Raw genomic sequence first — 17,976 nt, 5'->3', positions numbered from 1 at the left:
TTAGGAATAGCAGTGTTTCCCACTGTTCTGGACACATATTGTAAACCCCACTAACACAATTTAGCAACTGAATCCTTTCTGAGAAGATAAGCAGAACAACTTTCTTTCCAAAATGCTGATTTTGCAAAGCAGGATCAGCCTGTGTTATCTAATAAAGGGCTACTTTAAAGTGTCAAATTAAACTGTGTAACTCTAACTCTTAGTACTTGAAAGAATTTATCTGCAGTTGATTTCTGAAAAAAAATCCTGACTTTACATAATCTGACTCTGCCTATGGAACACAGGATCCACTCCTCCTGAAAGAACGCTCAAAATTGTGTAGCCTTCAGGAATTGTTGGCACATCTTTACCAGAAGCCTACAGGCCAGAATCTTTTCAACCCTCGCAGTCAGATTTTTCTATCAAACATCAGGTGCCTGCTGTGGAAGACTTGGCCTGTGACCTGAAGGTGACTATTCATATTAGAGGACATGGCATAAAAACCACAGGTTGTTAACATGAAATCCAACTTCGGGATCTGCAAATCATTGGCAAAGAATTTATTTATGAATCAGACTGTCCATCTGACATCAGTAACAGCAATAAATGTAGCTAACACTCTTCCACTTTAAAAGCATTTTGTAGCATTGGTCTATACAATAAGTCAAATACTACAAACTTGAAATGTCAATACACAATACTGCAGTAAATCACAAAGTCTTGTACATGGGCCAAAAGAGCATGTTCACGAGAACAATGTGAAATTAATCCTACTCATGTCAAATTACAATCTTACCTGCTGCAGATGACAGAGGGGCTGATAACAGGATCTGACAGGGGAGGTGCACTCTGAGAAGAAGTTAAGACTTTGTGTGGCTTTAAGCCCTGCTTGGTGTCAGTATCTGTAGAGTCTGGAAATGACACAGAAGATGTTTTTCCAGTAGGACTTGTGGCAGGGGTCCCCTGAATTGGTGAATGGCACGGGGAGGTGAGAGGTGAAATATTTGGTGGGATACCTGGCAAGAGAAGAGAAGAGTCTTGTCAATTAACAGAAGTGGCAAATGGTTGCATTAGTTCACTGTGCAGAAATACTCCTCTTGAGATGCACAAGTACCAGCACAGCTTTCAAACAGGAAAATAACAGAATACCCTGCTCCACTCTGAGCCAAGCCCAGGGCTGTCACAGGGAGATGAAATTCCATTAGTATCAGCCACTTCTACCTGCTGAAGATCTGGCTCAAAATACAAAGCATATTTTCCCTTGAGCAGGATGCACTAACTGGCAGGCATGAAATGAAAAGCATGTGTTAGTGGCATGACTATTGGTATCAACATGTTCTACTGACAGAGACACCAAACTCCAAAGTTCCCAGACTCATCTGCAGATGCCAGATCCATCTTTGTTTCGCTGTCTTCATCTGTAAAGCCAGGACAAGAACAGCTTACACACATTTCCAGAAAATTTGGATTTTTACATGTTTGAAGACTAGGAATGAACCAAAAAAAACAATTTTTAGTGGTCATCCATTATAGAAAACACTGCACTTCTGGTGCCATTTCTGCATTCCTCACAGATTTTGGCCTTGACCTTGTGCAGCTTGAGTTTAGTTTTCAATATCTGTTGCTCACTAAGGGAACTTGCAACCATTACCTGTACCACATGGTATTGTTACTCCTGAGCTAGAGTATCAGGAACTGCCAATATCCACATGTGTGAGCACTACTGAGATGTAGTTCTCTCTGTCCCTTATTCTATCTAAGCACCACTGCAAAGATGAAATGCATCAGCTGGTCCAGAGCTTGAAACAAAGTGCCGCCTCCTTTTTGAATCCACTTTACATTTTTCTAGTTTCAGACAAAATTCCAATCAAAGCATAGAGGGGTAAACTTAATCTATCTTGAAAGGAAATGCACATAAATTGAGTTACCTCCTGATCTAAAGTTTGTAGGAACTCAGCCCCAGTTAATTTACCACATTCATCTTCAAAGCCAAATGATAGAAAGACATTAGGAACTTGAACTGGTTTTATGTTTGAATTGTGCCCACTATCTAAATGTATTCCAGACACAAAAATTATCTTAGAATAAGGCAATATGTTGGCTTATTCTAAGCTTATGAAATACTAACCTTGCAGGATATATGTATACAGTTCCAGTGTTTTTTCCTGATAGCAACTTTCTGTGATATGAGGCTAAAATATGATTTATTTTTGATAATCCAAGAGTTAAAAAAAAAAATTCTGACAGTTATGGAGCTGTAATTTGGAGATATCCAACATCTCCTCAGTTTTGATTAGGGTATTTCTTCAGCAAACATGTGGCATGTATTACTGTCTTAATTCAGAGACTGAAAGTAGGATATTACGCTTGTCTTGAGATCAGAAAACTACAGCCTTCAGAGCAATTAAAATGTTATCAGATGGCCATGACACAGGGAAATTGCTTTAAAATACAGAAAACCTCTGTTTCACATTTATGAATTCATTTAGATATCTGCTTTCCATCCAAAAAAAATATGTCTTTAAAAACATTTTGCAGTCTGTTAGACGTGCAGAAGATTGAGTTGGATTATTATCTATTTTTGAGCTACATGTTACCAGGTAATATTCATGACTCTTAGAGGATATGATTTAGAAGATACAATACATATGGTCATCTTTCAACAGTTAAAACAAGTCCTGGGAATTTAAACAGCAGTTCTCACAATAATGTTTCTAATCACAGCTGCCTTTCTACTGCCAGTCTGGGCTCCTGTCTCCTGACATATTTTTCATTGTGTGTGTTTTGGGGTTTGTTTGTTTGTTTGCTTAAAGAGTAATTTTCCAGGGTAGGTGACCACAAATAAATAAATAAATTTACAAGAAAAAACGCGAACCTATTTTCAATAATCAAACATTTAACCATTATTGGCAAATGTGAGAGTAAACGTGTCTTGCTACAGTAAGGAATTTTGAACAGTCAAGATAAGAGAAGAATAAAAATACAAAGAGAATTTTTTAAGTACATCCATCTGCTTAGGTACTCCAGAACTTCTTCATATGTGCAGTGTTGAAGATATAAAACAGTGACTTCAACGTGATGTGAAATGACATATGAAAACACTTGATTTTTTTTGTGAAAATAGATATAACTAGCAGCTGTTTTCATGCATAATTAAAGACACATTTTATAAATTAACAGATTTACAGATTTAGCTAGATCAACTTCTACTAATAATTAGTGTATCTTGCCAATGGAGCTAATATATAAAAGTCTAAATAGTATTAACTATGGCAAATGGAAATAATTATTTAGTTGGAACATGAAAACAAATCATAACTAAAAATGCATGATTATAAACAGCCTAAAACATTGAAATATCAATCTTCTACACAAAATGCTGACACAAAACTTTTACTCCTCTCCTTCAATACCCCTAGGAAATGCTTGTGATGGAATGGAGATCCCCCTTCATCATGTGGGAGCTCACGTACTTGGGCAATAGAGATGACTATTAATGCTTTCTGAAAGCAGAATTTACTATATGTAAAACTGACTGATGGAGTTGGCAAGTGTTGTTTTCAAATACAAAATATTATACACTCCACCCCTTTCCCTTTAAATTCACTGGGTAATCTCTGAAAATAACAAGTCTAAGTGTAATATTTGTTTTGTTTTACAACAAATTCCTGGATTCCTGGTACTGTATCTCCATTATTTTCCAGGTTTAATTTTATTCAATTGCCTATGTGCCTATTACATTTTAAGATAGTACTGTGTTTCTTGGTCTTCCCTGTGATAACACAAAGCAGCTTCTGTACAAGAAGAGATGTTGTACAGTTCTCTTCAGTTTGAAAAGGAGATGAAATGTGACAGTGTTAGATATGCAAAATAATTGTGCAGCCATGTCTTCAAACCCATCTCAAAGTTGGGATTCTCTGACCTTTTCAATGTCAGACCTCAGGCATGTATCAATTTCCATCTGATAGTTGGGTGGCCAGTATCTCTGAGTAACATTATCTCAACATCATTCCATGTTTGGAAAAAACCCAGGCTGATATAAAAAAGGGAAGTCTTGTAATAATTTTGAATTACAAGTTAAAGCATGAGTAAACACTATATTATCCTGCATTTGTACAGGGAGAAGAACCCCATTACTGTGGATTAAGGCTGCTTCATGGCTGTCATATCAAACATTTAATTATCAATTCCAAAGTCACCTTCTCAATTTCTTTCCCTAGTTAAAACAGGAGTAATGGGTTTTTTTTAGAGTCTCAAAAAACAGAGTGAAAAGCCCCTTATTTCTCATCTCTAAATATCAATAAGAACTACCTGTACTTTCTCATAAATAAATATACAGACACAGACAGAGTTACAAAGGGTTTGTCTTGGATATGTTTGCATAAGATGGGTCAGTTGCTGCTTACAGCTGAAAATGGCATTATGCACATTGTGCTTCAGGAAATCTCAGTCAGACAATATGCACAGACAGCTAATGTCATAAATGTTACAGAAAACACTCTGTTCTCAGCCCTGTTGCAGTCAAGGGAATTACATGGATATAAATCACAACACAGTTCTGTATCACACTTGCTGCATCATGTCATGACTAACCTCTACAAATCAAAAAGTCAAAACATTTACAATGGTATCACTATGAGCTACAGTATTTTAAGACACTGTGTTGTTTTTTCTTAAATACAGGAAATAACCATATTATATTGATGGAAAAATAAGAAAAGAAACAGATTGGACAGAGAACAAAAACAGCTGCACTTGCTACTTATGGGGAGCAGTTAAGTGAGCCTGACAGAGTCGTGGATGCCCACTCACCTTGCCGGCTCTGCCTTTTGGCATTCAGGTGGTTGGTAGATGACATGGCATAGGAGGTGGAGAAGGACCTGCTCTTTGTGATTGTCATCAGAATTGAGCTGTTCCAGGAGTCAGGGCTGCAAAACCAGAGCACAAACAAGCACCATTCAACACAGGTAAAAGCCTCAATGGCAGACCTTAAGAAGTTAGGAGCTGCAGCAAGAAATATGTGATACTGGGATAGCACAAAATCTGACAAGGAAAACAACATCTATGGGCTGGCTGAACTGCAGTTTGTGAGGTGCTCAGTACTGTGTTCAGCAAAAATATTTACAATGCAGACACTCCAAAAGCTGGGCTTCCTTTGCTGTTGAGGCCTATTCACTTTATTTATACACATGCCTTCATTATATTGTTCTGACAGTACAGAGGCTCAAAAGTTGACTTGAAATACATTAGATTTATATTTCCTTTTAACACCTCCTTAAAAGAGCCAGAAATGACTCAAGTTCTCAGTATAACTAAAAGCCCAGCCTCCTCTGCTGCTGGTGCCACAGCAGATACCCACCAATCCTTAGGGCAGTGGAGGAGCTCCTCAGGAGACCAGGAAGGTCCAGAAGCACCCTGCATGGCCATGGCTCCTCATGTGCCCCTTTACACTCTAGTCAACTGTATCCCCAAAAAAATCCTACTGACACACCCTGAAGACATTGGTCCAAGGGAAACATACTGAGGGAAAATAGGGGTCATGTGTCTCTGGTCTCTGTGTGTGGAACAAATGCTTGTCCCCTACAACAGCATGGACCCACGCTTTCAGCCTTCAGGCTAGAACTCTGTACCAAAATTCTTCTGTACAGCAAGAAAACTATATTTATTACTGTTTTCCCAAATGCCACTCATCAAATTTCAGCTGCTTGCAGGGATGCAGCACTGGCTCTTATCAAGCAAGGCCTGTGAGCCCTCTGGACAGATCCACCAGGCATCTCAGGCTCCACGTTCCCCCTCACAGCCTCACATGCAAGTGATGAGGTGACACACAAGCCAGAAGACAGACTTTTAAAGTAGTCTAGCTCCAGCTGACCTTGAAAAGAACTTGAAAGAAAAAAAAAGCACTCTGTAAGAAAAAACTACGCAACACTGTGTTACACCTCTACAAATATATTGTTTTGGAAGAGACGTACTACCTACAAAAAATAATTGCTGGCTGTCTTCATTGGCCCAAATTCCTATAATCTGTGATGAAATGAGACAAAGAAAGATTCCAGATGGTTTTTTAAAAATTTTCTTTGTTTGTTTTGTTTTATGGTTTTATTGTTTTATTTTGTTTTTTAATTAACACAAAGAATATCACACACTGGCCCACTGTGAAGTTCAAGAAAAACCCCAACAAAACAAACCAAAAAGCCCCCAACCACATTCTTTGACTTCCTAAGGGAGAACCACTGGATATAGAAGTGACTGAGGGAGAGAACGTGGAAGTTCTATTATTTTTCCTGTACCATTAGAAGCCATAGGAGGACCATGTCTTACCAGTTTATTGACATAGGGTTAGAGGAATACAAGATTACTAATCTCAAACAGAGATTTAAGGGGGATTTTCGCAAATTTGTGACTACAGAAATCTAGAGATGACGTTCCAGGCTGTGAGGAACAAGTTGAAGATTTTGTAACTTTGACATTTTGTAACTGTGACATCTGCCACAGGGAAATCCTAGTGTCAGCCTCTCTCCTACCCCTTCAACCTATGAAACACTTCTTTCTCTGTGACCTGTGGAGTGCTTGAATTTGGTTTGGTACAGGAGAAGTGGCAGATAATCAGGACTTTTCGTCTCTTCAGTTCAAAATTCTTCTCCTTGAAAGAAAATCTCTCTTGGTCTGCCAAAACTTTTAAAGCTAGACTTATAGGATCCATTTTTGCCCTTTCTGGAATACACATTGTTTCTCCTACTGTAAGAGAAGTACTACAAACAGTAGGCTGGGAGGCTTGACAGAGCTATAATTATACAATTGGCGACATTAAACATAGGAAGAATTGATAGCCTGCTTAGCTGGCTCATCGTGCAGAGTTATATAACAACTGCAGGAAAGGACCAACAATAATATTTAATTGCTCTCCTTCTCCCTCTGATTCCCATCTTGGGATGCTTACATACTACGTGAGACTGGGATCAACAGCATAAATCAAATACACCCTGGGAACCACAGGTCGGTGAGTGAAGAGCGTTTCCATTTGGTTCGAGCTTTTACTGAGATAGCTGGGACTCCTCACAAAGGGAATTTTGGCCAGCCACGTGTTTTTCTTGCAGTGCACTTTGCAGGCTGCCTTGAGCACCTCGATGCCCTGCATGAGAGTCTCCTCTGTGGGAAGGGTTTATGTATCTGGAGGAAAGGCTGACCTTGGAAGAATGCAGCTCTCTGGGGCTGTGTTCACCCAAGCTATTTAACAGCCAACACTGGTGTTCTCAGGCCCTCTCAGGCCCTATATTTTTCTCTGCTACTGGTACCAAATTTTGAATTTCAGAAAAGCATGTGAGTCTTCTGATAACATGACTCCAAATTCTCTTCTTGAATTTGGTGCTTTGGTTCTGATCTTTCTTTCCCCAGAGCAAAGCATGTCTCCACATTCTCTCCTCCAGCTCCAAGATGATAACCCTTGCTGAGGTTGGGGAGGGGACCTGAACTTTATTCTCTCAGGGTGGCACCACAACTGACTGCCCTCCACCCTACTTTTGAAGGCTCTGCTCCTCTCTGACTAGAACAGAAGAATATTCATGGAGCCAGAAAGGAGGAAATCCTCTTGAAATAGCTACACAACATGATCACAGTTAACAGTGCCTGGGAGCCAAGCCTTTCTTGTCACAAACAAGAGCTCTTTGCACAAGGATGACATTCATTCAACTTCTTCACTGTCTGCTACTGGATTATCTGCCACAGACCCTGTGGAGGGTTAAAAGCAGCTCAACTCAGGCTTTATGGTAGCATGGAAATCCCAAAATGTGAGGTACATAGGTCTCAGTCCTCTGCAAATGCCCTAAACAAGTCATCTGCTAGATGTAAGCAGCTGAGCAGATACAACTTCTCTTTCTCCATTTCATGGGAGGACCATGTATTTTATGATACTGGCTCAGGGATCAGGCCCTGAGAAGAATGGAGGATGGAGAAGTGCTTTATGAACTGGTTTAATGACAGAACCACATCACTAGGTGTGTTCTTAGAAATGGCTGGGTCACTTGTTAAAGTTTTTTCTTGGCTGGGCAATACCCACGCAGGAAACTGCTACATATCAAGAAGAATTCAACCAGATATTTTGCCTTTCTTCCAATCTCACTGTGCACTTCTGCACTTTGTTAGCATAAACAGATTTTTTAAAATTTATTTTACTTCCCAATAATACAAATAATTTTGGCGCAATCTGACTAAACTTGCGAATGCTCCTTCTTTGGCAACCCAACTTAAAGAAACATGAAGAAGTAGTTTTAACACACTTCACAGCCAGCATTTTTGAACGAGGGACATCATCACACAGAACCAAAGAAATCTGCCCAAACAGAAACATAAAAGAGAGAGGAGGTAATTTGTAACCTGGATGAAGATGATTCATGGGGTTTGATGCTGGCACTGCGATCCCTTCTCACTGGAGCTGGCTCCAGTGTAGGTAATCCTGTGGCTGATGTTGTTGTGGTCCAAGTTGAGGACACTCGTCTCAGCAGTCCTGGAGGCAAACTTTTCCGTAAGCGCTGAGGAGAAATCAGTTGCTTAGAGTTTATATCAGCTTACAAACCCTTCAAACATGCAGAAGAAAAACCATTTCCATTTGATTAATTCTGCCTGACAACAACTAGTGAGGCACCGTAAATCTGGATTCTCCCAGGTATTGGGGTGCTTTCCTTCTACTCAAATCAACACAGCCAATGTTTTAAATGCTTGCAGGGTCTGGACCATCCTCCCTGTTTCAAGTTTTAAAAAAGGTCTACACCCACAGCCCCATAGCCACAGAGGTTCAACATCTGATGTGGCCAAAGGCACTTAAACAAATTAGCAGGGCCACAAAGGTGGATTGGAGCATCTGTCATAAAAGGAAAGCTTGAGAGAGCTGGAATTCCTCAGTTGGAAGAAGAGGCAGCTCAGGGTGGATCTTACTAATGTATACAGATACCTGAAGGGAGGGTGTAAAGAAGATGGAGTCAGGCTCTTTCCAGTGGTGCCCAGTGAAAGGACAAGAGGTAATTGGGCAAAAATTGAAATACGAGAAATTTCATTTGAAGGTAGGAAAATATTTTTTACTGTGAGGATGACTGAATATTGAAAGAGGTTGCCCAAAGAGACTGTGAAGTTTAAATTCATGGAGATACTCAAAACCCAACTGGACATCCTCCTGAGCAACCTGATCTAGGTTGAGCCTAGAAAAACCTTCTGCATGAGAGACTGGACTAGATGATCCCTGGACTGGACTAGACAATCTCCAGGTGCACTTCCAGCCTCAACTATTCTATGATTTAAACTCTCATGAATTCTCAGAATCAGAGATTCAAGGCAAGAAAGGCTGTAAGAAAAATAAGGGACAGGAGCTCCAATTTTTTTTCTGCTATATCTACCCAATCCAAAGGTCACCCACCGAAATAAAACTTGTTCTCTGGGATATGATGTCTCTTGATAAGCTTCGAAAAAGCATCATTATTTACAGCAGATTTTTCTTGACCACCCTGCATTTTTCTTTCACCTGATTCTTCCTTTCCTCCACTAACAGGACTCACATATTTTTTTTTTTATTTTTGAAGACAGTGATAATAAGGGATGATGATAAAGAGTCTTTTTGGATCCAGATTTGCTGTTAGAGATGCTATAATTTTGTAAGATGTTTCCCTTGTAGTTCTCATGAAATGTTTATAGTTAAGAACTAAAATAAATATATCTCTGCAACGGAGATCTTGGACTTTGCCAGAGGGTTAAGAAATACGAGATGGAAGACACCTGTGGTTCTGAAGCTCAGACTTAAAGATAAATATGTAAACATACTATCTCCTTACCCAAAATCGTGTCAGATGCTAAAGGTAAAGACCCTAAATCTATATTTATACACATAAATAAAGGACTGCAAATAATTAGTTTTATGAACCATAATACATTTAGGTCAGTGAACTCCAGTCAAATTAGTTCTCTGTAGCATTAACTCATTTCTTCATCATTCATTTGTCTTCTCCTCACTAGGTATTACACAACAGCAAACGGGTATCTATCTGCTCCCTGTGTTTGCTCATGTGATGGCAGTGTTCTTCCACTTAACTTTTCCCCTCAGAGCCCAGATTGCAGCCATGATAGACATGTTCACTAAAATAAATTGGAAAATGTGGTTAAAAACCCGTGAACATCCATTTCATACATACAGCTGCTACACAGGCAAATAGGGTAATAATTATCATCACACTAAAATATAATAAAAACAAGAATCACAAGTGTTGCAATTCGGATGCTGGGAAATGCTGGAATGAACGCTGGCTGTGCCATTTAAACTGTAAAAACATAAAAGCATTTGCCTGTGCAACGTACTCTGCCTATATTTAATTTTAGAAGGGAGACTGCAGTACAAAAGCATTTTGGTTTTGTTTCAAAAGTGAAACGTAAGCCTTGCAGGACAGCTAATTAGCAACAAACATACAACTCAAACTACTTCAAAGCTGATGTGTTCTCTCTAGCTGTTCACTTGCTAAATGTGGGTAGCTAACATTGGTTATTTCTTGTCATATTCCTGAGCACTTATAAAGCCATCTGTCAAAGCACTAATAGATTTTTTTGGTTCAGTCTTCTTTTCTTCTCAAGACCACTTCTCATGAGCTCACAGTAGTTGTCATACTAATGACTGTGATAATCTTTTTGTTTGTTTGTTTGGTATGCAACATTTTAAACTTGATCCAAAGCCCTGGAGGTCATCAAGAGGGAGTTTTTCATTGACTACTATAGGTTTCACACTTCTGGCTAAGGGAAGGAAGAAGAGACTGAAATTCATACAGAATTTCAAATTCCAAGCTTTAAAGTGAGCAAAAAGGTCCCTCATATTCCTGCTTATTTCCCCAATGCTCGTTGTCTAGGACAGTCATCCCTCATGCAGTGGCTCAAATCTTTTGAGTGGGAGGAGAATTTCTGTGTAAGAAGTGATGGGGCAGACCTGTGAGTGTGAATGACAAAAGGCTTCTGCTTGCTCTTCTCCCTGTCATTTCTTCTCCCAAGCTCCAACTAACAGCTGCAAGAAAATATGCACACCATCTGTGTGATCTATTCTGTGTTGAACACCATCTTCTAAACATGCCTGAACCAAAGTAAACCTGGTTGCAAGTTGAGGGATACACAGGAATTGTGTTACTATGAAACCAACCAAAGGACTAGCTGTCCTTTTCCAGTAGACTGTCATCGGTGCACAGGATGTTAATCTGAAGCAAACAAGCAAAAATCCCAGTGATGTCTCCCAATAGCCCAGTGATGTACCTTTAGGGAGAGCCAAGTAACAAGATGATACACAGGCTCCAGTACTCACCTTGGGAATGGCCAGTTTCTCTCCTTTCTCCGGACATTCCTCTGAGTCGGAGCAGGTGTAGTTCTCACTGAAGGACACCAAAGGATTCACCCTTGGCTTGTGGATGGCCTGGAAGGTTAACTGCGTGTTAAGCAGGTTGCTCACTGTTCTCAGCGATGTGCACACGTTGGGGGGCAGCGAAGGATCGGCCAAAAGGTCCGTGATGAGCCCATGTGCTTCTCCCATGACAGCGATATCCACTGTGATACTGGTACCAGAAGACTAAAGAAGAGAAAAATAACCCATGTAAGACAACAGAAGTGAACAACCTGCTGAGCACTATCTAAAGCTGTGGTGAACTCTTCACAACTTTTGTTAAAGTGGTTACCCACAGAGTGGAAAAATAAGAACATGAAATAATTCTTTAAATAAGGAGAATGACGCTGAATAGATTGACCATCAGGCATAATGCTCACAGTCTCCAAAGACTTTGGAACTCCATCATATCTGATTTCATGGCTTTCATCATCTGCAGCTGACAACCCATCCGAATGAATTTGCACAAATAATTTTGGAGACATAGCTTAGGATGGGATGGGAGGAGTCTCTCTTGAGAGATGCCTGTCTACTGACTACAGAGGCATCTAGAACAACTCATGTTCAATGCTTATGCTTGGTTGAATGAAATTAATCCCAGGCATATACTGAGATCTTTAAAATATCACCATGCAACTAAACTACAGTATTCTGGTATGGTGGCAACAACATTCTTCTCCAAGAAATTGCATATTGGGCAGCTATACCAAATATGAAATAGAGTAAAAAGTGGATTTTTCAAACCTTATTTTTTTCAGATGGAAGTGATGAGAATAGCTACTCTGCAGACTTGTAGGACCAATTCAGATGGTCCTTACTTTCTCTTGGATTTGAAATATATATCTACTTTACATATATCATTTAGGAAGAATTATTAGCTGAAGCAATGTATTAGCAGAACCAATATCAGGGACCAGCTCCTATCACTGGCAGATCTTACGCACCCTAATCATGGATATAATTGATGTGCACATGATGCAACACAAACCAACTGTGGCCCAGGAAACTGTCTTCATATGTGCAGTTCATCCATCACAGACACAGGTAATTTAACACAGCTGTAGCACTGGACTTCCAGTGCGTGCACAAGAGGGTTGATCCGTAAATGCATCTTTGAGTTTCTCCAGAACTTCCCCACAATCAGCAGCTTCAACTACCATCTGTCCTGAGAACCAGTAGGGCACCATATTGGCAATAAAAGAAACAGTATATTGCCAAAAGCAGGAAAGTTGTCAAGTCTGTGAATTGACAGCTATATGATACAATTGCAAAAGACTGAGGATCTTTAAAAACCTACTAAAAGAACAGTGAGACTGGATGCACACAGAAGCAGAACAACTAGAAAGGCAGGATGCATATGGAATTTCAATGCAGCAGTGACATTTCAGCCTCACTAGCTGGTGTACTAAAACCTGTCATAAATTCTGCATGGAATTGCTAATTCAAGGCACTCCAAGAGTGACCATTTTTCCTTTGCTGTGTTTCTGACACATAAGCTTAAGCCTGCTGCTACTGTTTGGGACTTACCAGCAGGTGTACATGCAGTTTGCCAGAGGGATCATTCCAGTAGATTTCGTACTAACTTACTTTTATGTATTTCTTAGAAAAAGCTAAAATGCATGGATTTCTAAATGGTGAAGTTATGTCTGTGAAAAGATTATATGAGTTTTTTGGAGTGGCAAACAAACAATATGGAGAATTGGTCAGACTTAGCAGGAGGGTGATCAGAGCCCCATCCAGGAATGACTCACCAGTGACAGTGTTTATGGACCTCAGAACACAAAGAACAGTGTAACACAGCGTGACACTGCTTCGTTCTCACAAAATGCTTTACAGGCAACAGAAAAGAATTTCTGAGGAAAGTGAAATATTAGCTGAATGCAGCTAAACTCCTCCCCATTTGTGTAGTGTGGACATCAGGCCCTTGGCAAATAGATGTTTCACTCCACTGATCCACTCCTTGTGTCCCACTTCTTGCTAACACAGAAGTAAACTGAAGAACCAGAAGACAGGCCTCCTCACTCACCATCCTCTCATGCAACCAGAGAAAAGAGCTGCTTCTTCCCATATTTCTTTGCCACGCTATGAAATAACATAAACCAGAAGCCGCTTGATATACTGAAGTGCTATTTCATCCTACTGAAAAAAATTAATTTCTGAACTTAATTTAATGGTTCTTTCATTGCTTAACCTCTCAGGAGCGCATGCAGAAGATTCTGGCAGATGCTAAAGAAAATTCTTAAATTAAAAGACAAGGCTTGGGATGGGAGGAATTAATTATCTATCTTAACCTCAGCCCTGAAAAACAGACCAAAGGGGAGTGAGGGACAATATGTCATTCAAAACGCCATAGAAGCCTCATATTTTCAGCAAAACTGCATAATCTACAGTTTGAAATTCTATTAAGCCTGGAGCCTGGAGTTGTTGACTGCCAATCAGAGACAGAGATTAATACTTCAGTGAAGTAAACAAGTCTGACTCAGCGGGCTATAAGCAGAGGCCCAGATTTTGTACAGCAGTACTAATATTTTGCAAAGCAGCCAGCATTGTTCTCCATGATTAGCACCAAGTGGGGAGAGGGAGAGCCCTTTTCTTCTCAATGGTGAATTTTCTGCCACATGGCCTCTAACATGTAAGGATGCCTTGTCAGGTATCTCGGTGGCCCCGCCTTGACTCTGGGACCCAGCAGATTGGTCTGAATCATAACACCAGGCTGTGATGAGTTATGCCAGGACCAAGTGCATGGTAAAACCCATGCAGCCATCCACCCATCCATCCTGCCTGCACAGAGTACACCCAGTGAGGTCAGCACCATGCCTGTAAGGAGATCCACACTGATTTTACCCCCCCAAGACTGAAAATGAGATGTGAACCCCATCAGCACAGCCCAGCCAGGGTCACCACAAAACATCAACATGTGCAGCATGACATGCTGCATTGCACAAGACTGTGAAAACATTTTACACAGTTCAAAGACATCACTGTATTGTACTGAGCTGCTTTAAATTTGAGTATATGATAGTTAGAGTATTGTCTGAACTACTCATAAAACTTAGAACCCTCAGAATGAGGGCATGTGTAAAAGAACAACAGACCAAGCTTAAATCCCTCTTGAAGAAAGAAGCACAAGAGGGTAAACACTGCTCTAATCCACCAATTTCAGTACATTTACACACATCCTAAACTGGAAAAGTTTGTAAGTTGTAATTTAATTGCATGGTACTTGTATACAGGAAAGCACCTTCTTTTCCAAACAGTTCGAATATTTCATCTATCTCAGGGTGAATTTAGAGCACTGCCAGACTAGTCTGACTAGATAAAATTACAGGTATTTAAAGTATTATTTTCTAAAAAAGTTACAAATTGAATGCATGAAAACATTTTAAAATATTTCATTTTTCAGATTCACTACTACAAAACTGCATATAGTTTGGAAACCATTATTCAGAAAGTAAACAAAAATGCCTTTCCTTAAAGGGCAAGAAAACCTGGAATTTACTTTAAAAGACATATGATGATGTGAAAGCAAGACAGCAAATTGGTGAAAATTTTAGATTGATGTAATTGTATATGCACACATTTGCACACATATATATGCACAGTGTCTTTTTTTTCGGGGTAAAAGTGCATATAAAATCCATGTTCAGACTTTGTAAGTAGTTTTCTTCTTACGTGCATAGCCTCTGCATGAACTGATTTGGATTCTTTCCAAACCACTTTACTCATTGCAACTCAAAGGCCAGATACTTGGGAATAGTGGCATGAATAAGATGTTTGCAATCAACATTAACAAACAACTAATTTGATAAAACAGAACAACAAAGAGCTAAGCTAAGGTGAATTTAATTGCACGTTGGTCAGTATTCATTTGCTCATCTATGCCAATAATTGTGAATCCAGTTCTCTCCCATGAATTTTGGAGAAGACTGGCTTACTGTTCAATTTGTGACTTCATTCCATCCCTGACTTAAGCAATGTCATGCAGTGACTAAAACTGAAATGCTCTAGCGTAGGAGAATGAGAAAGCAAACAGGCTGGGGGGGGGGAGCAAATCCAGATCAACTAAGCATGCTCACGTTTAACTAAGATAAGGAGAAAAATTAATTCCTTATAATGCTGAAAAACAATGGTTTAGGTCATGGTATGACCTGGAATTCCCAACTGGGTCCAATGCACTTGCAGCATGTTTTGGGGCTTCTTCTCATGTAGAGAAATAAGTAAAAAGGGTTTTCTCCTAAAGAATGCATATAAAAAGTAAGATGGCCAGATCACAGTAGGATGCATCAGAGCCTGGGGACAGACATGGATAGTTCACAGCGCCAAATGTGCAATCATCTAAGTTTGCATTGGTGGGAATTTACAAGAAAACTCTGATGTGCCAAGAAGCACACATACTGCTGCATCTGCAGGACCAAACCATAAGCAGCATGTCCCACTACCACACAGACAATTTTTAACAGGGCAGGAGACTTATCTGCAAGGAATACTCTTAAATGCCATATGAAAACAATATTCTAGCAAATTTTAATGAACACTTAGAATTTTTGGGTTTGAGTAATTTGTTTTGGATTCTGTAACAGGACTAGAAAATAAACTTGCAAACTTTGCATAACCTTTGTTGGGCTTTTCTATTACATTTCACAAAATCCCATTAATTTTCTTTTGTTAAATTATATTCTGCATAAAACTCACTCTAAGAATAGCTATTTACTGGCTAGGGGGAAAAGCAGATAGAACTGTGTAGGAGAAATGAATTTAGGAAAATAGGAATAACAATTTCCTTTATCCATAAGACCTGATAGATATATTTAGGTTACGAATTGTTACTGTTGACTCACCTGTAAAGCAGATTTGACATCCATACACCTAACAGATACCTTAATACAAATAAAAGTATTTCCCCTCCCCATTGATATTTTGTATATGATTCTCATACGACTGAACTCAGCCAGCCTAACTAAAAAATACTGTTCTTTCCACCCTCCAAAAAGGATGATTATCATGGCAACACAAAACCAGTCAAAACTTCAGTATAAAAAAAACCCAAAACCAAACCAATTATCTAACACAAACCACAATTCATTTCACTCAGCCTCATGTTAGGGAAAAAAAAAAAATCTTTATTTGCTGTGGCTTGTACAAGGAAAAGCACTGTAGGCAGAGATGCTGGCCTTTCACCACATTACACTCAAGAACACTCTGTAAGCAAAAGAATGGGGGAGGCGAGGAGGAAAAAAGAATTAAAATAAGCAGCATCCAACGTATCTTCAATCTTCACACAATTACAAGCAACTATAAATCAACATTTGATGTAGTTTCCAAGTCACATCATAAATGTTCAGGCCAAGATGTCTGGAAACAAAATTAAAAGCAAATATAATTCTCCATTATTTTAATGTCCGCAGAGCAATTTGAAGGATAAACATGAATTGGCTTCTATGGAAATAATGAATCATTTTAAAGGCGCCACAGACTTAACTACTCCACCTTCCACTGAATGACTAAGGAGAAAGAGAAGCGTGCATACTATTCTTTGACATTTCACTTTTCTGTATTAAAAGCTGCAGAAATCTTTTTATTTTTATTTCTCTCTTATTTTGCACTAACGCAAGATTTCAGGTTTTCTCTTCTCTGGTGAGCAAACAAGATGTTTATGAGAATCTTTTCTCTGGCTTATTGAGGCACAGCATTCCTACCGCTCTCTGGAGGTGAACCAGCCACAGGCTCTGTAAGGCACACTCTTTTCTAGGACTGAAAATAGCATCTTCCTGTTGTCTCATCACATTGATCAAAGAAAAACCTTTCCCAAGCATCAGTGTAATCACCGGCTTTGCTATTGAGTCTTTAAAGCACCCAGAGCCAGATAACTGTAAACCAGACACTGAAGCACAAAAGATGATCCCATAATGAAGGAAGACTCTGGATCTTGTGTGAGCCATAACAATTTTGGTTTCAACTCTGGTTATAAGATGTTTGGAATGGCACCACCATAACAAGAGCAGACCTTCCTGATAACAATTACACTGAACTCTGATTTGCAGAGCAGAAAATGCCACAACTGCTACATGCAGTGTGTCTGTAGCCTGAGCACAATACACCAGAGTCCAAGGATCATGGAGCACCCAGAGGAAATTTTTAAAAGTAGTTCTGCAAACACAGGATCTAATGAGATGGGTCTCACTAAGGAGTTACACTTTTTGTCCCTCAGTAGTCACTGTATTGCAAAGACCCCTTTCCTCAGCAACAGCCCTGAGGCCACACAATCAGCAGGAGGCAGCCCTGCCTGAGGCTACACGTGCCTGCTGTGGAGCAGCCTTATACAGGGCTCTCTCTAAGCTCACACTGTGTTAAACTGCCAGTCAACTACTACCAAGCAAGGCCACTGATTTGGACCCTCCTCTGGTATCCCACCATAGGCTGACATAAAACTTCTAGGAAGGTAATAATCTCTGAAACTTCTTCCCATCTGCCACATTTGCTTGAAACCGTCAGAGAGGAGCGTGATCATGTAAGATTACTTTCTTTGGAAAACCAGAATGAAAATAACAGCATTCTTTAAGAAAGAGACACTGGTTTGAGAAGGAAATACTTTTTTTCCCTTC

General features: G+C 39.6%; 1 protein-coding gene across 2 annotated transcripts in view; it reads right to left on the bottom strand.

Moving 5' to 3' along the window:
• The window catches only part of PDE3A (phosphodiesterase 3A), an 86,472-nt gene that overhangs the window by 31,342 nt on the left and 37,154 nt on the right, over positions 1 to 17,976 (bottom strand). For both annotated transcript variants that reach the window (XM_027699724.1, XM_027699725.1), the window contains exons 2-5: positions 11,300 to 11,560; positions 8,353 to 8,507; positions 4,792 to 4,907; positions 776 to 995 (exon numbers count right to left, since the gene is read on the bottom strand). In XM_027699724.1, coding sequence (XP_027555525.1) covers positions 776 to 995; positions 4,792 to 4,907; positions 8,353 to 8,507; positions 11,300 to 11,560 — 752 coding nt within the window. The remainder of the gene's footprint in view (positions 1 to 775; positions 996 to 4,791; positions 4,908 to 8,352; positions 8,508 to 11,299; positions 11,561 to 17,976) is intronic.

The sequence above is a fragment of the Neopelma chrysocephalum genome, unplaced genomic scaffold (genome assembly GCF_003984885.1).
Source record: "Neopelma chrysocephalum unplaced genomic scaffold, ASM398488v2 Primary Assembly neopelma1_139, whole genome shotgun sequence".
In the NCBI taxonomy this organism is placed as follows: domain Eukaryota; kingdom Metazoa; phylum Chordata; class Aves; order Passeriformes; family Pipridae; genus Neopelma; species Neopelma chrysocephalum.
Note: the sequence above shows the minus strand (reverse complement) of the source record. Positions and strands in the feature narration are given on the sequence as shown.